We start from the raw sequence: 21,675 nt of genomic DNA on the forward strand, positions 1-21,675 counted from the left end.
GATTGGATGAAGAAAATGCATTTTCTGTTTACTAAACGGGCTGGCTGGAAAGAAAGGGAGACCCCTGTCACTGAACAAAACACTCGCAATGATTACTATGAGAACGTTATGGAGCAACTGTATCACTTACCAAAACGTTATCACATAATGGCACCTTTCGCCTTTTATTTAAACACATCATCTAATTCATTGTTTCCCAAAGACTGGGTTGCGGCTCGCGGGTGGGTCGTGGGAGCTGTCAATTGGTCACGATTTTTTTGGGCCCTAGGCTTCATCTGTCGGCCCGGTGTGTCAACTGGCCAGCCCAGGCCTGCCCAGTGTATCCGAGACAGACTAAAACGCCTGTGGTCCCCGAGGCTAGCTAGCTACTGACGGACGGAAGTCTGAAAGACGGACCGCATGAGGGAGGACTGCACTTCACATGAAATGTGGCTGTGGACCTGCGACGTGAATGCTACCACAGTCTGCTACACAAATACAATCTGCAGCACTTACACAATACACATGCATGCACATGTGATGATACGTTAATGTGATGTATGTCACGCACATAATATCTTCACGGGCGCTCCCGAAAATACTGACTTCAAACACTTCCCCTCAAGCATTTTATGTTGAATTGTTGCAAAAGATTATTGAGAGGAGGAGACTGGATCAGTTATATACAGTATGGTGTGCTGTGACAGGTGCTTTTGCACTAAAGTTGGGATATTTTGACTGGATTTACTGAGCAACTATATTGTTTGCCTCTGGCATATCTTAGGCCTCTTCACCCCACATTGGCACCAGTTAATTAATTACATTGTAAATATTGGCCAGATACAGTTATAGTTTACATAAACCTCATACATAAATAAATAAACAATACACAAATAATAATCATTATCTAAACCTAACTATATCAATAAAGGCTTCCTAAGATAAAATAAAAGAATAAGATTATAAACTTTTATTTGTATACAGCACTTCATACATGACATCCACAAACAAGCAAAGTGTGTAAAACACAATTATAGGCGATTCAACCCAACGGTAAGTACATTGAAGTAGAAATAGAATGTAAGAATGAACACAGTCTATAGAAATTAGTTTTTAAAAGATAAGCTATGATGTGTTGTCCGGCAAGCAGTAGTATACTGGTATGGCCTATGTACATTCTGTACATAGGCCTACAATATGATATACAAATAAGCAATTTCTTTAATTTTAGGTTATTATTCTTAGCCTATTACTCAAACACCACATGAAATGTTCAACATTTAGCAGTAGGCTATACCAGCGGGATGAGTGGGCATTAGTCTATGTTGTCCAAAATGTTTTTAAAAAAATGTAATATTTGGGATGTGAAGTACGGTATACAAACATGATTTGAAGATGATTGAACATTCGACAATTAAGGCCTATAATATTTCTACAGTCGCTGCAAAACCTGTATATTATCCAATTATTTTGGGCATAAACAAGATGCTAAGGGTTGGTCTGTTCACATCATGTATACTTAGTTTACATTACTTCATACAATTTTTCAAATATATATAGATTCATTCTTTTTTTATTATCATTTTGACAAAATAGCCAATTTTGCATCAAAGTGCCTACTTTTCCTTAGTGCCCAGACTGCCCACTCTTCGAGTTATGTACAATAGGTAGCTATACTAATAGGTAACACATTATGTAGGCTACAGTAGTTAACAGTTAATCACCTTTCCATAACTATGCCAGGAATAGGCCCCTTTCACACTTGTAGCCTAGAAATGAAAGTGAAAGTGGTCACACACACACACACACACACACACACACACACACACACACACACACACACACACACACACATGCAGTATGCACTTTCATTGGAAGTGGGGAGAAAGCAAGGGGCTTTTATTCCCAAGGGGGGCTTTTACTTAGTTTTCTCAATGCATCTCCATTTTTCCTGTTAGCGGGGCAGGGGCTGGACCGGGCTGGATGCGCCCAGCACCATTGTCAAGCAGTCAGCTGAATTCCAGTAAATGAAAGCGGGCGGGAGAGGCAGAGAGAGGGTTGGGGGGGGGGGGGGGGGGGGGGCGGGGGAGTGAGAGAGGAGGGGGAGAGAGAGAGGGAGAGAGAGAGAGAGAGAGAGAGAGAGAGAGAGGGAATGACATGTGAGTAAAGGGCCTGCCCGGCCTGGTGACGAGAGGTTAACATGGGAGGGAGCAGGGAGGACAGGAGAGAGATGGGGGGGGGGGGGGGGGGGAAGCTGAGGATGTTTAACCACTTAAGCTCTGTACTTTATTGAGAGTATAGATCTGATCTACAAAAAACAATAATCATTTGTTTGACATTATTGGAAATAATTATCCTATGCCACCAAAATGTGGAACGCCCTACCAACAGTCATTAAGACATGCAAGTCCCTTGACTCCTTCAAAACCGCTCTCAAAGGGCACCTATACGGACGGACGGCTGCAATTCGAAACTGGCCCCCGTAAAATCTGAAGCTCCCACGGCCCACCCACCCCTTTTTCGCCTCACTGTATGTTTTCTTTTCCCTTTTTATCCTTTATGAATGATTTCCTGTTCTTTGGCTATATAGAAGTGTATATTTTTTTACGTCTCTAAATGTTATGATGAATTGAACAAGGTGGACCCTCTTGTAAACAAGTGTAGTGCTTTATTGGGTCGTCCACTCACAGTTTTTGTATTGAGTTATGCTTGAAATGCACTGTAATTCTGCAAACTGTTAATAAATACTAATAGTATACAGTACAATAGTGCAAATGTCAGATGAGATATAATGTGATTTTGTAGTTATTTTATTTTTGGAAATTCTGGGAGTGCCGGAGGGGGATTGTTTTAATTAATTCATTAATTAATTAATTCATTCATTCATTCATTCATTCATCCATTCATTCATTTGCAACGATGCCAGGAAAAAGTCCCAGATCAGTAGGCTGAATAGCCTCGGTCCCAGTCTAGCCTCGGTCCCAGCCTTACTCATCTGCTGGAAGATGATTGATTGGCTTCTTGGTTGTCTAGCAACAAAGGACAGCCAGAAAGCTCCGCAGTAGAAAGCCTGGTTTCAATGGCATCTGCAGATCCGATCTAGAGCCCGCCTACTGTATCCGCTAAGTTTCACACACACGGTTCCGTCTCCGCTCTGGACCGGATCAAGAACTTACAACACAAATTGAGACCAAGACAACCCACCAGGCTAGCCAATCACCACCACAGATATGTGAATTCTGGCCAATCACAGCGTCATTCTCTGCCAGGGCTATGGGATCACTATGACGTTTTTAAACCACGTGGAAACACGACAACACCACCAGAAGTCAGCAAACTGCTGCAGGCAGCTGTTTCTCTCTCTAAATCCAATCCAAGATGTCTGCGCCCGGGAAAGACACGTTTAGCGAGGAGCACGGCGGCGAGGAGATGGACGAAGTGGACGACATGGACGACGGTGACACTGGCAGCAGCGATGAAGAAGAAGAAGAAGAAGAAGACGAGATGGAGGAGCAGGAGACCAAGGAGGGGAGAGACCCGGACGACAAGGTGTACGTCCCCGGCGTACAGACGCTGAGGCCCGGACAGGAGCTGGAGATGGACCAGTCTGCCTACCGCATGTACCATGAGTGCCAAACAGGCGAGTCAGTGCATGGCAGCGTGGTGGAAGCTAGAATATGTAGCGGATATACTGTCTGTGAAGACAGTACACAATGTTTCACAAACGGTGGTCCGGGACGGCGGGACCCATTTGTGGGTCGCGGTTGCGAACCTCCAGTTTGGTTACCACTGAACTAGAGCATAACCGAGGATCGAACTTAGCCCCTGGTCCAGTGCGTTAGACTAGAGACTCGCTACAAATGCTGCTCTAAACTGCTCTATAAAATTGTAGTAGACTAGGTTGTGTTTGAAAGTTGTGAGGGTGAACACTGGGACTTTCCCTATTCCCTTGCCTTAGTGTGGCTGGGAGACTGTTCCAATTCATCTACACAGGCTGTAGGCCTACTACTTGTTTACCAGTCTAAGAAAAAGAAAAAAACACACCAATACAACTGCCATTAATGGGAATAATGGTTGCGAGTATAGTTGCAAGGAGTTGCATGGCGACCCTCTCGTGTGGTTAGGGCTTGAATTTCTCAATGGAGTAGAGAGGGAGCCCTTACACTGCAGATGGGCTTGTAACAAATGTAACCAAATTACTAATTTGTTACAATTGGTTACATTTGTACACTGTAGGAGTTACACATTGTTTTAAATAACATTAATTGAGGCTTTCACTCTTACTGAAGTAGGCTACTTGCATACCGGTATTTCAACTGTTATATACCACAAGGCCCTTTCTTTTTATTTCAAGGGCCACAAATTTGATATTATGCACCAGCCTATTTGAAGTTGAACTGATCAAAAATAGACATTGTGCATTCTCTAGTAGTATTTACCAGTGCTGGATCCGCCTGGGTGACAGCAGACTGCTGGGCGAGCACTGGCGCTTTTGCATGGGGAGCCAGATCGACATATGGAATCAATTCTGTACTGGCCACATATGGAGCGTGTCTTGAGTGTACAGGGTTTGAGGAGGTCAGATCAACATATGGAATGCCAGAACGGGTCAGCTCCATATATGGAGATCTAAGGCTGACAGCGGGGGCAGTGTCTTGTACAAGGTTTGATGAGGGCCCAGGTGGGGGCAGTACTTAGTTCAGACTAGTCATTGGTCCGACAAACGGCAACCCACCTCAAACCCTAACCTAACCACAAGCACGGGAGCAGCGCATGTTCGACATGCGGAACGCATGTCTGAGTAGTGCTCCGTCGGAAATCGGAAATTACGTGCGGATCCCTGCTCGGGTAGGACCGGGCCTTACTTTTCAGGCCTGTTGACGTGTTGAGATTCAGAACGTAAATATTGATGACATCAGGAGGTCGCATTTACTATGACATCGGGGATCTTCATCACTGATGATGTCACAAGACCTGGGCACCATGGGCTTTCCCATGTATGGTTGATTTTGAGTGATACACTGATGGACAGGAAATGCACGATTCCATAGTTAACTTCGACCTTTGGTCGCAAATACTTGTAATAATGGTGAAGATTAACTATCCACCTTTTAGCTGGGGGTCCCAAGACCCGATGTTGAGAACCACTGCCATTTTTACCCTCTCCGAGTTAAGGCTCATTCATACTTCATAGTCTGGATTTTCGGTGGTGAGGTGACCACCCCTCCGGTGGTGAGGTGACCACCGGAGCTGAAATAACATTGAGCGGTGGTCACCCCTCCGGTGGTGAGGTGACCACCGGAGCTGAAATAACATTGAGCGGTGGTGAGTGAAAACAGAGAAGGGCTGGAGTGGTGGTTTGCTCTTCACCGCGGCTCGTGACGTCATGTTGTAGTTCGGTGGTCACCTCACCACTGACTAACGCTTTACAAAAGTTCAATGTGTGGGTATTGCGCCAATGGGTATCACCAGGAAATCATAATGCTGTTAATTGATTGTTTATCCCTCATAGGTTCTCCCTGTTTGAGCTTTGATGTCTTGAGAGATGCGAATGGAGATGGCAGGGAACAGTATCCCTTGTCAATGCTGCTCTGTGCTGGCACTCAAGCTGACTCTGCTCTCAGTAATCGGTAAGATATAAGACTTATTTGTAATAATAATAGTAAGTAATGCATGCGTAGGCTGTTTTCATTACTTAACACTAACACTTGACAATCAACATTGATTTGGCCATGATGATGGCCAACTACAGTTGGCTGTATTTGCAGCTTCACTGGAGCAGTCGCTAGTCAACCTAGTACCCCAGATATTCTGTATAGGGTTTAAGACAGTGGTTAACAGATTTCTTTATTTCTGTTTCATACGTCATCATTACTTTATCCATTTAGCAGCTGTAGCTATCTTGCTACTGGCCAAATGTCACCTCGGGGATCAATACCGTTTAATGAATGCGGTTTTATTTAATCTTGAGCTTTTCTATGACCGTCCTAAGCTGTACCTGCTCTGCTCTGCTCTGCTCTCTCTCTCTCTCTCTCTCTCAGACTTCTTGTCATGCGCATGCGCAACCTCCACGGAACGCAGGTGGAAAAGGAGCAAAAGGACGACGACGAGGAGAGCAGTGAAGAGGAGAGCGAGGACGAGGAGGAGGAGGAGAAGAAGCCTCAGATGGAGCTGGCCATGATGCCTCACTATGGAGGAATCAACCGAGTCCGAGTACGTGGTCCCGCCCTGCCTCGTCCCCCAGTATCCACACCTCACGTCGTCTGCGTTTGCTTAGTTGTGCTCTAGAAGTCTAGGTTAATTAATGTAGATGCCAAGTATAGATCAGTGCTGTCCAAACCGTAGAACCTTTTCACAGCAGACATTTTGACAGATGAAGGCAATGTAATTATTTGTGTATACGTTTCATTTAGGCGTTTCTGTGTGCCAGGCATGGAGTTAACTGTACAGCTGTACAGAAGCTGTCCATTGCTGGCACACACACACACACACACACACACACACACACACACACACACACACACAAACTATACCCACAACAACAACTATAATATTAATATGAATGACAATTCATTGTTGAAAATGAGCGTACCAAAACAAAAAAAAGTACGCGTATATTCCTGGATCATTCCGTCATAAAAGCGTTCTGTCTTTTTGTATCCAGGTGACGCAGCGTGAGGACCAGTCTTTGGCCGCGGTCTGGTCGGACAAGGGTCAGGTGGAGATATTTGACCTCCAACCTCAGCTTCAGGCGGTCCACAGCTCTGTCGCCATGGCGGCCTTCATCAAACAGCAGAAGGAGGCCACTCCCCTCTTCAGTTTCTCTGGTCACATGACGGAAGGCTATGCGATTGACTGGTCACCCAAAGTACCCGGTAAGTGGGTTTGGGGGCGCTACGTTGAAAGTTGAAATGTTTTTCATGCATTCTTGCATATCTAGTAGATTAACACGAGAAAGACCCGCTTGAAAATCATAAGTGTTCGCGGCTCGTGCATGTTTAACACATGCTTTAGACAAGTATGCTCGTCCAATTATTAAATCAATTATACGTGAGGCGCTCTTGGCGAGTATACAAGTCTTAAGGCATTTAATATTGATATAAGAACGCCTCGCTGTTTTCCATTTTTGGAATCGCTCCGGTTGCTAGGGCCTCGCTTGCACTGCGTCTGTGCGACCCAAAATACGGCGCTGGTGTTTTCTGGTGTAAGGATGGGCGTCGCCTTGCCTCACTAGCATTGGCGTTATTGCTATTAGCACGCGCGTCATGGTGGAATTGCTTCTCATCACGTGGCACCCAAGTGCCCACCACTTTTGATTTGTGAGCAACTTTCAAAATGATCACCTCAACAAGATCTACCCACCAAAAAAAGTGATATCCCTTGCTGAAAATGTATAGCGGCACATTTGGGATGGGAAATAGAGGGGAGGAAATGGAATTAGTAAGGTTTTTTTTTTATATGTAACTAACTTGATAATGCAACTGACGTCTGCTCAACACTCTTTCTTAAGTATAAGTATTGCATTGTGGGTTTGAGCTGACGGGCCCTTTTTTTTAGGGGCATGCCATGTGGTCTACCTGCACAGCCTTTGTGATCACGATCTACCTTTTGGGCACCCCTGGACCATTAAGATGTCTAATATATTTCTAACCTGTGTAAAGAGTACATTTCAGTTCACTATACAATTGCAAAATGCCCTAAACCTTTTCAACACATGATGCAGCTCAACACATGCTGACACATGTTGCTCTAAAGAACAAAAACAACCCGAGTGCGCTCGAGTTCGGTTAAAGTTCAAAAGGTGCCAACTCCAGTCCAGGTGGTAAAGCGGTTTTCATGAAGTCAATAACAAGTCCTACGTGTAAGGAACCCAGTTTTTAGTTTTTTTTTACTTTTACTATTGAGTCAATCACATGTACAAATCCTTGTTACAAATACATTTTCTTTTCACATTTGTTTCTCACATGTTTCATCATGTCACTGTTGTTAGCTGACTTTGACCCATCTTTTCCCCCTTTTTTTGTGCATACATACAGACATACATACATCCCTTCACCTATTTCAAAACACAAGAAAACACAAAGATATTAAAAGAAAAAGAGAAAAAAGAAGAGGGTAGGCCCATGTTAGACTAAAAACTTTAATTTAATTAATTTATCTGTAGACCTATAGGGGTAAGATACATTTAATGCAAAATATACAGACAGAGAAAAAACTAAATGAAAGGAACCCTGTTAGGCAAACTTTGTGAACTCCAAGCATACTCCAGACTGGTCCATTTAACCACACGCTGAGGAAGACTCATGCGGGTCGCTTTCTTAAACCTTGACCTAAGTTTTCAGAAAAATCTTGCATTCAGCATTCCCCACATTCCCGGCTTGAAAGGTTTAGCAACGTACAGGTGTAACTGGTCTAAATGGGTTGTTAACCTATGGAAACTGGGAAAGCGTCTTACTGGGATAAAATCGGATTTACGTGATTAATCAAGAAAGACGACACTTGTGCCATATCACAGATATCCTCACGGTGACACCCAGGTGACATTTAGTCTCATATCACATTATAATATATATATATTACCAGTCCTAGTTTGTCATGCCCATAGAAATTAAATAACGGATCATAAACCCTTAATTAATAAATTGGTCATCTTATCTCGTGTTTATGGGGATTAAGCTATGAATGCAAATACTGAATGCAAACATTCTCAAACGGGTAAAGAATATCACCTCTGTGATTGCTGGCCCTGAGAGGACTAGGAAGTCTTATTAGGTGAACTCCATGCACACTCCTCCACACTCCATGCACAAGCAAGGAAAACAGTTTTTTTTCCGTTTGATTTAAAAAGGCAGTATGGTTGATGATGTGTTGACTCCATTGCTGTGTTTAAACAACAGGCCGTCTGGTCAGCGGCGACTGCAAGAAGAACATTCACGTGTGGGAGCCCCAGGAGGGGGGCACCGCCTGGAAGATTGACCAGCGGCCGTTCAGCTCACACAGCAAATCTGTGGAGGACCTGCAGTGGTCGCCTACAGAAGCCACGGTACGTCGTCGTACGCTCAAGAAGCAGCTGCTCTGATTTATCCCATTCTGGGCCGGGAACCCTTTTTGGTGTTTTATGTGATTATATGTTATGCTTTTAGCTATTTAAAAATAGCAGATCTACAAGCTCATAGCGCGGCACTCGGTCTGCTATTTTTGAAAATGTAGTGCAAATCTTTGAATATATATTCTTTCACAGCCAACGTTTTTGAGTGGTGCAACCACTCCAAGGAACAGCTTTTGTCCTAACCTATGTGACTATGTCCTGATGTTTAGAGTACCAATGGGGGGTGCTGTTGCACCACTCGCTTCAGACTGTTCTGATTTTTAACTCAAATCTTCGCTTCTGGGGGTGAGGGGGGTCCCTGGAACAACATATTTTCAGATGGGGTTCGGCGGCGAATTACATATAATCTTGGGGGTCCTTGACATGAAAATGTTTGAGAACATTGGTTTTTCAGAAAACTGTCTAAGGATTTAGAAGACATTTGTAGAATCGTTCCCAGGTCTAAATGGGTTATTATAGCAATGGATCATGCTTCTAGTGTTGCTTAGTTTCTACCAATAGCACTTGCCATCAGATGGCACTGTTGCCAACTTCCATTGGTAGATTCTAAATCCTTTACCCACCAACCCCGGTGTGCTCCACCCAGTTCCAATATCTCTTAACTATAATCCAAGACGGAAATAGCAAGACATGCCATCTCTGGTTTACTTCCCGTATCTGCGTGGGTGGACACCTTTTTTTTTTTTAAGGATATGGGAAGCAGGTTGGAGTCCAATGGAAGAGTGAACGTGAGCACAGCTTCTGAATCATTCTTTAGCTCCATGGATACTGAACAAAAATATTGGACCCTGATCATCACCAGCCACACGACATTCTTAAGCTTTTCATACAAAAATGCCTTTTTTTTTCTCCAGAGAGACAAATCATGAGAAAACCTACTGTATTATAGACCTTTCTCTGTCCCCAACAACACACTATTTTCTTAGTGTGAGGCAGCTTGGTGTGCAAGTACACCTCTTGAACATGATGATGTTATGTCACAGGACTCAACTCCCAATCACGCCCGTGCTGGATGCCATGCAGGGAGGCACTGCGTACCATTTTTAATAGTCTTTGGTATGACTCCGCCAGGGATTCACTGCAAACCTCCCAGTCCCCGGGGCGGACGGTAAAGGATCACACATGTACCATGTTGAGCATTGTCCATCACTACTTTGGTGTAGTCTAGTTGACTTACTTCCTGAGTCACTGGTATATATATGAGAGACGCCCCAGAGCTTGTAGTCAACTTTTCCAGTCAGACGAAATGGGTTGGAAGTTGGTTTAGGTGGAACTAAATGCACTAAAACTAGATTATGTGGAATGTTCATCCACGTATTGATGAGATTCAGTTCCTTGTTTAGGATGGCTAGGTGAAAAGCTACAGGGTTTGTTTTTTTTGCTAGGTGAAAAGCTACAGTTTTGTGCTACTCTCTCCTTTCGCTCCCAGGTCTTTGCATCCTGTTCAGTGGATCGATCGATCCGTGTCTGGGACGTCCGTGCCCCGCCCAACTCTCAACTTTCGGCCAATGAGGCACATGCCTCAGACGTCAACGTCATCAGCTGGAACCGGAGTGAACCATTCATACTGTCGGGAGGCGACGACGGCGTCCTAAAAGTCTGGGACCTTCGGCAGTTCCAGGTAAAACGACCATTGACTCTCATTGTAAAGTTACATGTCAAGAGGGTATAACACCATACGATATGTGAAGCAGAATTTAGTGGAGGTACTTTGGCCTTGTGGCAGTGTGCACAAGACATTTGACAGTGATCGGTCCAGTGGTTTGCAAGACTGGCTCCGGACACACATACAGACACACACAGACTGACCCTCACCTCTCATAGATGGCTAGACTCCTGCAGAATCACCTTGCATCAGATATTTGTAACAAAGGTTTGCAGAGACTATTTCATCCATCTCCAACATACTGCTCCTGACCCTGGGTTGTTGACACAATGGGCTATATCTTGTGCCAACCCTTGACCCTAAACTAATTTGCCAATTTGCTTTTAAAATAGTTCAAATAGCCGATCTACAAGCTCACAATGTCTCGATGTAGATCGGCTAGTTTAAATATTTTAAAATGTTTTTCAAAATGGTAATTAATTGGCAAAATGCGTTTTAGGGATAAGGGATAAGGGTGGCGCAAGATGGTGCCCAATGTCTACACCACGATCTAATCTCATCATCTCTATCTCTCTTGTCCCTGTTACTCAGTGGTTTAAACACACAGGTCCCCTGTTTCTATCTTCACTTGCCATGAAAACATGATAATCGTGAAGGGCGTAAGGTTGCAGAGTTTCAAGAAAGCCAGTCCCCAGATAATGGTCTCTCTCACTGCACGCAGCGGGAAAAAGATGGAGAAGATATTGTCCCAGTCGGTTTATCAGTCTTGATCAGTTTAGGTGTAAAGCCCAGCTCGGAGCCTAGCTGGAGTGGAGTGAAACTCCCTGTGGCTTATTTGAGTTGAATTCATAATGTAGGTCCTAAGGATAGAATTAGTAGCAGTAGCAAGTGCGAGTATGTCCACTCACTATTAACAATAATGTTTTTTTGTTTTGTTTTTGTACAAGCTGTTGGTCCATTCCGTTCCCATTGTGTATGACGTAGAAAGTGATTTGGTCGGGGGACTGCATTCAGTGATAATAAGAAATATAAACACATACAGTATATTAGAATATTTCAATCATTTGTTAGTAAAACATTCCTGTGTGAATTGAGCCTCTTTTCATCCTCCTGTTTAATGCATTAGCTTGTCTATCAACAAAAATGTAATTTTCACATTTTAACTGAAAATGGTGTCGAATCGAACAGATGGTCTGCAAAAAGTGGACCTAGGTTTTTACGGCACGTCTCTTGGGAGGCGAGCTGTCTAGAAGTGAGTCTGTCTTTCAGGCTACCCTCGCAAAACCATTGGACTTATGGGAGTATGAGTCAGTGCCACATTTATTTTGAATGGTGCAAGTACCTTAGTGACGAAGGTACTTGCTCTGTACATTTGCAAAATGTGTGGACTAGTACAAGGCTTATTCCACACATTTCTTTTTCATGTTTAATATTTTTTTTAATAAGTAATTGGATCAATTTGAGTATGGATGAAAGTCATTGTGGCTCGGCTCGGGCTGAAACCTTGCCCAAACATGGAGTCATGTGCCATGGATAAATTAGAGATGACTGATGTCATAACTTGGCCCTATGCAAGTATGAGATCCACATGGAAGCCAGTCAAACCATCTTTAAATAAAGATGTCTGTTGTGTGTGTGTGTGTGTGTGTGTGTGTGTGTTTTTTAGTCGGGGCGTCCCGTGGCCAGCTTCAAGCAGCACAGCGCGCCCATCACGTCGGTGGAGTGGAACCCCGTGGACTCCAGCGTGTTCGCCGCCGCGGGCGCCGACGACGTCGTCAGCCAGTGGGACCTCTCCGTGGAGTCGTGCGACGTGGGCGCCCGGGCGGAGGGCGTGAGGAACCTGCCGCCGCAGCTGCTGTTCCTGCACCAGGGGCAGTCGGAGGTCAAGGAGATCCACTGGCATCCACAGCTACCGGGGGTCATGATATCCACGGCCCTGTCAGGGTTCAACTTGTTCAGGACAATATCGGTGTAGTGTGTGTGTGTGTGTGTGAGAGAGAGAGAGAGAGAGAGAGAGTGAGTGTGACAGAGAGAAAGTGATTGTAAATTCATGCCAGCAAATTAAGGTTTTGAAGTGTGTGTGTGTGTGTGTGAGAGAGAGAGAGAGATGTGCGCATGCTTGATAATATGTACAATATTGTTGTATCATATTGGAGCTTATGTTTAGTCAGTCACTGCCTGGCTGTCTACACTTATACTATACATTAGAATCTTCATAATATTCAATCTGAAAGTCAACAATGATTGAATTATGAATTGTCTTAAAACGCAAAAGGTTGTTACTGTCGTTTTGGTTTCACAGGACAGGATAAGTAAACGCATTGGCTCCAACTAACATGTAATGTATTTTTACATTAAAATTAAACACTTTTCCAACACTATTCGGTTGTGTGAAGAGCTTATTGTACCTGGAGGAGTGCACCTTCCCTGCTTTTCAGCATTATGGCTTTGGTTTTATGGCCACGGCCCACAGGTACGTACTTTGAGTAGGGCTGAAGAGCTGGTTTAAAAACCTGGAAGAATTCCAAAGGCCCCTGTGGCCCATAGATGATTGTACTTTTTATGGATCGTTACTTTGCTGATGTAAAATGTGTTTCATGTGACGGATTTCCACGACATCCTCGCCGTAGAATAATTCTGGTTCAAAATCCGTTAGTATGTTTCCCTAAACAATTTAAGCCCTCGCTATTAGTATCAGACCAATAGTGAAAACGGCCCGTCTACAAGACCACCACAATGCAAAGCATTGCAACTAGTGATGGGAGATTAATCAGGCAAACACATCGGTATCGGGCGATTTGAGTTTTTAGATTAATCAGACCGATTAATTGGCCTGTCTTTACAGATAAACAAGCCCAAAGGAACAGCTTTGACAGATCTACAAGCTCACAGTATTAAATGTAAAGGGATTTAAGTTCAATCTGATTTGCCTAAGCCTGCAGTGCAGATACATATATCGGCCAAAATGTCTCATCGGCACATCCCTAATTGCAACGCTTTGAGTTTGTAGATTGGATAGCTTTTTTTGTAACAGCAGGTGACATGCAGCAAATGTTACGGCTCGTAAGGAATCGAACCGGAGCCTTGCCGTCAGGCATGTGATTCCATTATTGGGTCTCCGGCGCCGCCCTATTTTACGTTTTGACATGCCTAAAATCGTAACGGCAGGTTGAAAGTGGGCAGTGTTGGGAGCTTCCCCGCGTAGACACGTCTATCCAGTGAGGTATGCTTTTTGTTGGGACAAGAATAAAGACATGGTAAACCAGATCTATTACCAGTTCTGTTGTTTTATTGATTCGATTTCTTTTCCACCCACAAAATAACATGTAGGAAAAGGCACCATTTCTCCAGCATAGAAATACTCCCAGTTTGCCAGCATTCCCAACTGGATCAATTGAATGAGATGAACATCGACTGTTCAAATGGTCCAAGAAGAGGCATCATGTGTAAGCTTGTGCAAAAATAAGCGCACTATTGGTCCCGATATACAATTGAACATTGTAGTTTTACAGATTACTTTGAGATTGTCAGTGGTCATATGTGTTACCTACCCACCCCAAAAAGAGAAAAGCTTTGTTGGGCCATTTTGGTAAGTCTACCAAATGCAGGCAGACTGATCATGACTCAAGACTGCACACAGATTTAGAATGTGACTAGTTCACAGTAATATAAAATACACAGGATATCTTTATTTTATGTAATATCACTTTTTGGTTTGAAAGTCACAAAATTGGAAGGCTAGTCGACTGACACAAACATTCTCCAATCTGGACTAAGATAAAAACATGCAATATGAAAAGAAACTTAAGACAACATAATAGCACAGTACATAATACAGCTCCCTTTAAGGCACATTATATATAAAAACTCTTTTGAAATAAACTTTAAACCTGCTAAAAATGAAGCACAAACACTAGACCTGCTTCTGACTTTAAAATGTCACAAGCATCATTCAATTTGCCTGAATCAAACTTTCCACTGAGCATCAGTTCTACAGCGAGGCTTCCAGATGCCTGGAATGAATCAAAAGTGCTTACAAAAGCTATGCTTTTGTTCTGCTTTGTTTAAACCGACAGGAGGCAATACTTTATATAACGTCTCTTATCAAATGTAAAGCTTGAAGATGTGTTTTCCAGTTGAAGAACTTCGTCTGCACGTTTGAAGGTGAAGATTCAGGTCCCCGTAAAACACCTTTGATTGTCATGTCCAGCTTTGTGTTCGGGAATATTCTCCACGTAAACCTAACCTCCCTTTTGTATGACATGGAAAAATTAGGAATCGAGAAACATAATGCTACTATACTATACAAGATTCACTTTTGACAGCAAAAGACGGCTTTTCACGAGAGCCACGCGGATTCCCCCTATAGGCCGATCTCGTCGTCAAACTCGTCCTCAAACGTGTAACCTCTGCTGTCGTCCCCCCCTTCCCCCTCCTCCTCCTCGTCGGAGTCAGTCTCTGAGTGACAGCTGTCAACCCTCCTCCTGTCCAATGGCGTCACTCCTTCATATTCCGAGCTGTGCGACGACGAGGCGGGACTGGGTGGCACTTCCGCTTTGTGATTGGTCGCCTCCGCGTCGCCTACTCCTCCTCCTCCTCCTACGCTGCTGACCGGCGGGGGGTGAGTAGTAGTACCGCGCTTGACCTCCCCCGGCACGGTCGGACTGCCGCACTCCAGCTCGCCGTCGTCGTCCTGGAAGTCAAAGCCCTGGCCCTCCTCTTCCTCGGAGGCCTGGCGAATGATCTCCTCTCTCTTGTCACTGAATCTCACCTTCGGCCGCAGCCCCTTCGGCTTGGTCCCGTTCTCCTCCGCTGTCCTACCCCCGTCGACCGGCTCGTCGTCGTCCACCGGCTGATTCCCGTTCAGCTCGTTCTGCGCGCCGCCCATCGTCGACCCCTCGTCGGACGCCGCCTTGCACGGATTTGTTTCAGGCGTGCCGGCGGCACCGCCGTTGGGAGTGAACACCTCTTCTTCGTTGGTGCTCGTCCAGTCAGAGTCGAGGCCCAGTCCGTCCATCACCCCCAGAATGTCTCCGAGCATAGACGGGCCCAGGTCCCAGTCCAGGTCATAAGTGAAGGAAGACACGGACCCCGAGTGCTGAATCCCGTCGCCTTCCAGGCTTCCAAGGTCATCTGCCGCTTTTGGACCGTCGACGTCGACCGCCGTCGTCGTCTGAGAGTCGATGGCGCCCGGCATGTTCCCCGGAGCATTCTGGTCGGGGCCCGCCGGGCCGTGACTCGACAGGAACGAGGTGTCGCCGAAGGCGTCGCCTCCCCTGCCGATGTGCATGGTGTGGCGGAAGTCGCCGAGGGGGGCCGAGATCATGGTCGGGTCCAGGCGAGAAGCCCGGGACGACTTGTGGAGTGGCATGACTGGAGGAACAGAAAAAGGGGCATCATGAGTAAGGTCACAAAGCAAATTGTAATAGTGTACGATAGAATGTGTTTGAAATAATGGACTTCAATTGGATGACGAGTCTGTCGAAGCAATGTAATGCAAATCAGCAATACACAGTTTAGACTGTTGCTCAATATATAATGTGATGTCAAGGAACTCTATCTGCTCCAACACGTATTCTCCTGCTGTTATGTTTGGCTGAGAGAGTGCACTCCCACGGTTTTCCCAATACGTAGTTGCGATTGTGCCATAAGGTAGACATGATGTATTGTGAGGTCTATATTTATTTGAGATAACAGCAGTAGAGAGGACAACCATCCTATCACACCTATCTATATTAAAAATGGCTATTATGGGAGGGCGAAGGTGCGAGGGCTGTGTGTGTGTGTGTGTGTGTGATACTCTCCATCGGCCCAGACTCTAGATGCGAGGTCTGCATAGCGAGCGGCCCAAACCTCTAGAAGGCATGTCACATGGCATTACGTCTGTCTATCTTCTTCGGAGCGAGAAAGAAAACCAGTTGCTACTTGCTATAGTAAATGTTATATACTTGCTGTCTTTGACATCACACTTCACAAACATGCCGTTAGCAACAGTCTAAAAAGACTGTACCCACCACAGACTGCATTCCTTTGCTTTACCAAGCATTGATAATAGTGTTGAACTTTTGACCAGAGACCCTGAAATAATTGCTTCCACATTGATTGATCCAAAACACATTCTTTTCTTTTGATGGGGGCAAGGGGTATACAGAGGGATAGAAGAAATGCACGCGCAGAAGAATATTATAAAGGAGGGGGGGGGCATTTCTGGCTGGAACATAAAGTTCCTACGTCGATGACAGAAGGGAATGAAGCTATTTTGTAACATCTGTGTTTTCCCATTATAATTAAAAAAGGTCAAAGCGTATTCATGCAGGCCCAATGCCAGGTTTACTGAATTCTCTCTCCCCCCCCCCCCCCCCCCCGACAAGATCAAAGTGCAATCTGAAAGTTCAGAGTCAGACTAGGGTCTCTCTACAGTAGACATTGTCCTGAATTTGCACACCTGAAATAACAAAATTGGATCACAGATATAGGCTACAGACAGTAGAAAGAACGCAAAACCATTACATCTGTACTGCACGTCTTCCTCCATGATCTTTATAGAATCACAGATGCCATATGGCTCCGAACCACACACACTCCTTTCTCTAGGATTCCAATGATGTTAAGTTCCTCTGGGAAGCTAAATATATTAATGCCATGTAATGTGACATCACGGTAGTCCAAAGACCACAAATGCACGTCTCTTGAGCTTGGGGGGGGGGGGGGGGGAATGAAACCCTTAACCCTAGACACTGCAGTATTCGTGTTCGTTACCCACTGAGCTACACAGGAAATTATCTACTATATATAGTACTGTTAGCTTATTGTACGTCACTCCGAAATGTACATTAACTACTGAAATAATGAGTGGCTGTGTTTCAGAAGAGTGTGTTGTGTGAAACTGTTGCAGCAGAGCTGGACAAATTGACAGCCATATGTTAACTGGCCTGGCTGCAATGCAGTGACAGGCCAGCATGGAAACATCAAGTATGTTGTGCAAGAGTGTGTGTGTGAGAAACCAGAGAGCTTTGTGGATCTGATACTGCTGTGAAAACCATGCTGGGACTTGTACGTGAGACACGCGCATGCAACGCAAGCACATACTTCTCTCTGGATTGTTACCCCGAGGGTCTATAAGGGAGAAAACAGGAGACGAGGCCTTTTCGCTTCAAAAGACTATCACCTGGTGGTAATATTAGAGCCCGTATTAGGTAATGCAGTTAGTGTGTACCATCTGTGTTGTCACATTAGGTATAGCATCATGTGTGATCAACATCAACTAAACATACAGCCTTTTAGTGTCAAGGTAAGAAATAGAAAGCACACCATAGTGTAAATGATATACGTCTATATGACATAACCTAAAACAAAAAAGTTTAACAAAAAATATTTACCAGTCAAATTGTGTTGTCAGAATGTGTCCATACTCTGACTCTGTACTACTGTACTGTACTGTGTAGTGTACTTGACTACTTGTGTCTCTGTCACAGTTGTGTGCGTGTATTTTGGGAGGGGGGCTCATTGCTTAGTGCTTACCCCCTTATCCTGCCCCCCCACGCCCACCCCCTTCTTTCCCCGCTCCCTCCCTCCCAATTCCATTTCTCAATCAAATACCCAAAGGAAAGACATACATGATAATATATTGTACAACTTGGATGCGAACCACGGAGCACTACTACTGTAACACTTAAAGCATGAGAGACTCATAGGAATAATCGGTGGAAATATCAAGTTACTGTGTGTGTGACTGTTTACCCCCCTAAAAAGAGAAAAAATAAACACTGAAAGTTTTGGGAAAACTTACTTTGAAGTGTGTACTCTGGTATTTGGCAGCCTTCTTCTTCGATATCCCAATTTTCATCTGTCTTTTTGGAGTGTCTTTCTTTCTCTTTCCTCAGACTCGGCTTTTCTCTCTCTGCTCGCTCTTTTTCCTCAACGTCGTTTCACTCTCTGGGTGAATTTTCGTTTCTTTTTTTCCTAAGGGATGGGCAAAAAAGGCTGAAGCCGGATTATACTTCGCGGCGGGGCGGTATCTTGCGCCGAGAATAGCCGATCTACACGCTCACGACGCGTTGCGTCCGCGACGCGTCGTGAGCTTGTAGATCGGCTATTGTCGGCCACGCGACACCGCTGTGCGACGCAGTATATAACTTAAAGGCTGAGGAAGTGACGCCGACATTTAATAGGGAGTGAGTAAGAAAGTTCTGAACTGTTTGGAATTCTCAGGCCTATAAAATGATCATGAGCCCTCCCTTGGATTATTTTATTTGTACCAACATACATAACTGCAACACACATAACTATATTATTGTGTTGTTAACACATTTACTGTTTTTGATTGTCCTTCTTTGACTCTCATCATGTTCTTTAATTATTTCCAAGCCTTTAGTCAGTGTATTCTTTCTTGCACATGTATCAACATGCATTATGCTATTTATATTATGTAATACATTTTGTACCAACATACCGGTAACTGCATTATTTAATTTATATTTTGTAATATATTTATTTCTTGTGTAATGTTTGTGTTAATTATTTTATATATTACAATAATGTAAAGCAGTGAAAGTACTTATTTGCAGCTCATGAATTAAATGTGTTTTAGTATAAAGACTAGTTTAATTAACTGATTAATTGATCTAGATTTAAAAGTCATATAAAACAGGATAAGCAGTTTTCTCAAAACATAGCCTTACCATTATTGTCTCAAATTATTAGTGTATATAACTTTGACAACACTTGCATGCTCACTTGAGTTTATTTATAGCACTATCTCAAAACAGTGAATATATATTGTCTAGCTAACCTACTACTCAAACACAACGTTTTCCTGTAAAGTGTTGAATACCACTGGGAAAGATGGGCCCAGAGGATTATTGTACTTTCCCATATCCTGTGCCTAGTAATCACAGATCGTCGTTCACAGATGTCGTTATGGATAAATGAGAGGCCTATGGAATTTTAACTGAGGGTGGATATATATTGAAGAGACACTTCACCAAAGCTATATATATATTTCAGTCCATGGTTGAAGCTTAATGTTATAGCAGAAAACCATGCCAATTCTGAGAATCTCACATAGGCCTAATTACTTGGGGTTTGACAAGAAATGGACTGCAATTATGCTTTATTTTTTTCTGGAACACTGTGAGTGAAGTGAAGTTTACCAAAACCACTCAGTGACAACAGCACAAATTTTGGTGTCACTGCAGGGGTCTAATTAACACTTCACTGTCAATAATTGGAGGAAAAAAAAGGAGGGGGACTTTGAAGAAGTCCTCAGTCCGGGTTTAGGGTTAGACTGGGTGATCAAGACATGACTACTTTAACCCACCTGATTCCAACTTCCTCCCATGGGACAGGGATAAACAATAATGTGAGCAAAGCGCTCAAACCCCAGCAATCCGTACAATGGTGCAGGGAAGTGAGTCATTGTTTGTCGGGTAGCCTCATGCATACTAAACATATTTGTGTGATGATGTGCCCAGAAATACTATAGTAGGCCTACAGTAGGTTCATTATGATGAATTCCTGTTCTGTTCTTTAGCTACATAGAAGTGTCTATTTGTATGTCTCTAAATGTTTTGATGAATTGAACAATGTGGACCCTGTTGTAAACAAGTGTAATGCTTAATTGGGTCGTCCACTCACAGTTAACAGTCTTTGTAATGAGTCTGTGCTTGAAATGTACTGTAATTCTGCAAACTGTTAATAAATATTTCAATCAATCAAACTCTATTCCACGACACAGTCACGTACGGGACGTTTTGGAACTAATATACTTTTGCTATACTGTATGCTCTTTCTATTTCAACAACTATATAAAATGTATGGATTTAGTATATACTGTAGGAGTTCTTTGTTATCTGAAGGTATTGGGCAGCAAATGTAAACTTTTATTTCTATTGTTATACCGGAACGAGTCCTGCCTGTCTTCATTACATGGGCCTCTCCTGTTCCGTGTTACTCTCTGCTGTCTGTCTGTGTCTGAATAGATTAGGAATGTCCTCTGTGATTTAACCAGGGGCGTCGCCTATATTCTGAGGTGAACCCTCAGTGAAAATATCCAATCTACAAGGGAGCTGACAATGTGTTGTAACACCATGTGTTGTGAGCTTGCAGTTTGGCCATTTCCAGCTAAAGATTTGGTTTAGTAGAGGGAACGAATAAGGACCCTGGGGGGTGGAAGGATTCAGTCCCTGGGGGAGTGGGACCCCAGCCAACAAAGTAGGGTGAGGAGAAATATAATAATAAATAACCATGATAGGGGGTGCATTCATAACTTAACCACTTAAGCCCTCCCCTATATACTTTGATGAATAGCAAATAATGACAATCTATTTACAAGCTCACAAAGACCTGGAAGCTTGTAGATCCCATTTCTTGAAAAAGGCAATAATGACATGCCCAGAATAAGGATTAACAGAGGTATAGTAAGCATGCTGACCTTTATACTTATCATAAAAGGTGGGATTAGTTTATCTTTTTGTTGTTTGTCTGGCAAGGAAACATGATCACTGCATGGGCTCCCTGACAACATGCTACAAGAAGAAAGCAATTACACTGCAGAAATATCTTAAGCTAACTCACAGTTACGCTGGTGAATTAGCTGAAGTGAAAGTATGATTGGCTGTCTATCAAACATAGTTTAAATTAAATTCATTAGGCCTTTATTGATTTGACTAATTTCCTTCTCTCCAATTGAAAGACAAAGCTCAGCACACAGCACTTATGGGTTTGAGACTGGAGTAAGATTAACCCTAGGAAGCCCCGTACTGCACTGCAACGAAACACATCAGAACACAGTGTTTGGTGACTTAATTTTACCTTCTGTACACTAAAAAGACAGACTGAGTAGATTGATTAGTAACATCCGTTTGATATTCATTAGGCCACGGACCCCCCATTTTAAACAATATATTTCTGGGACCCTGTGTACTACACTGTACTAATATCCTCAGTGTTCATTTAACTATGAGAGTGTACAAATGCCCGG

General features: G+C 43.7%; 2 protein-coding genes across 3 annotated transcripts; one reads left to right on the forward strand and one right to left on the reverse strand.

The window, feature by feature from the left end:
- The first annotated feature begins 3,294 nt into the window (after nucleotides 1–3,294).
- grwd1 (glutamate-rich WD repeat containing 1) lies at nucleotides 3,295–13,228 on the forward strand. The gene is made up of 7 exons (XM_080769251.1): nucleotides 3,295–3,619; nucleotides 5,492–5,609; nucleotides 6,021–6,192; nucleotides 6,644–6,854; nucleotides 8,877–9,022; nucleotides 10,518–10,709; nucleotides 12,361–13,228. Exons 1-7 carry the CDS (start codon nucleotides 3,358–3,360, stop codon nucleotides 12,667–12,669), a joined length of 1,410 nt encoding a protein of 469 aa, XP_080625377.1. The 5' UTR covers nucleotides 3,295–3,357; the 3' UTR covers nucleotides 12,670–13,228.
- Nucleotides 13,229–13,974: 746 nt separating this feature from the next.
- cdc42ep5 (CDC42 effector protein (Rho GTPase binding) 5) lies at nucleotides 13,975–18,626 on the reverse strand. 2 transcript variants are annotated; one of them, XM_080767783.1, is made up of 3 exons: nucleotides 18,484–18,626; nucleotides 17,784–17,862; nucleotides 13,975–16,067 (listed from the first exon to the last, which is right to left on the reverse strand). In XM_080767783.1, exon 3 carries the CDS (start codon nucleotides 16,063–16,065, stop codon nucleotides 15,058–15,060), a length of 1,008 nt encoding a protein of 335 aa, XP_080623909.1. In that variant the 5' UTR covers nucleotides 16,066–16,067; nucleotides 17,784–17,862; nucleotides 18,484–18,626; the 3' UTR covers nucleotides 13,975–15,057. The 2 variants fall into 2 exon arrangements, with proteins under 2 accessions (XP_080623909.1, XP_080623908.1); XM_080767782.1 differs by lacking the exon at nucleotides 17,784–17,862.
- Nucleotides 18,627–21,675: the final 3,049 nt, after the last annotated feature.

The sequence above is a fragment of the Protomyctophum bolini genome (assembly GCF_963924005.1).
Source record: "Protomyctophum bolini genome assembly, chromosome: 7".
Taxonomy (NCBI): Eukaryota; Metazoa; Chordata; class Actinopteri; order Myctophiformes; family Myctophidae; genus Protomyctophum; species Protomyctophum bolini.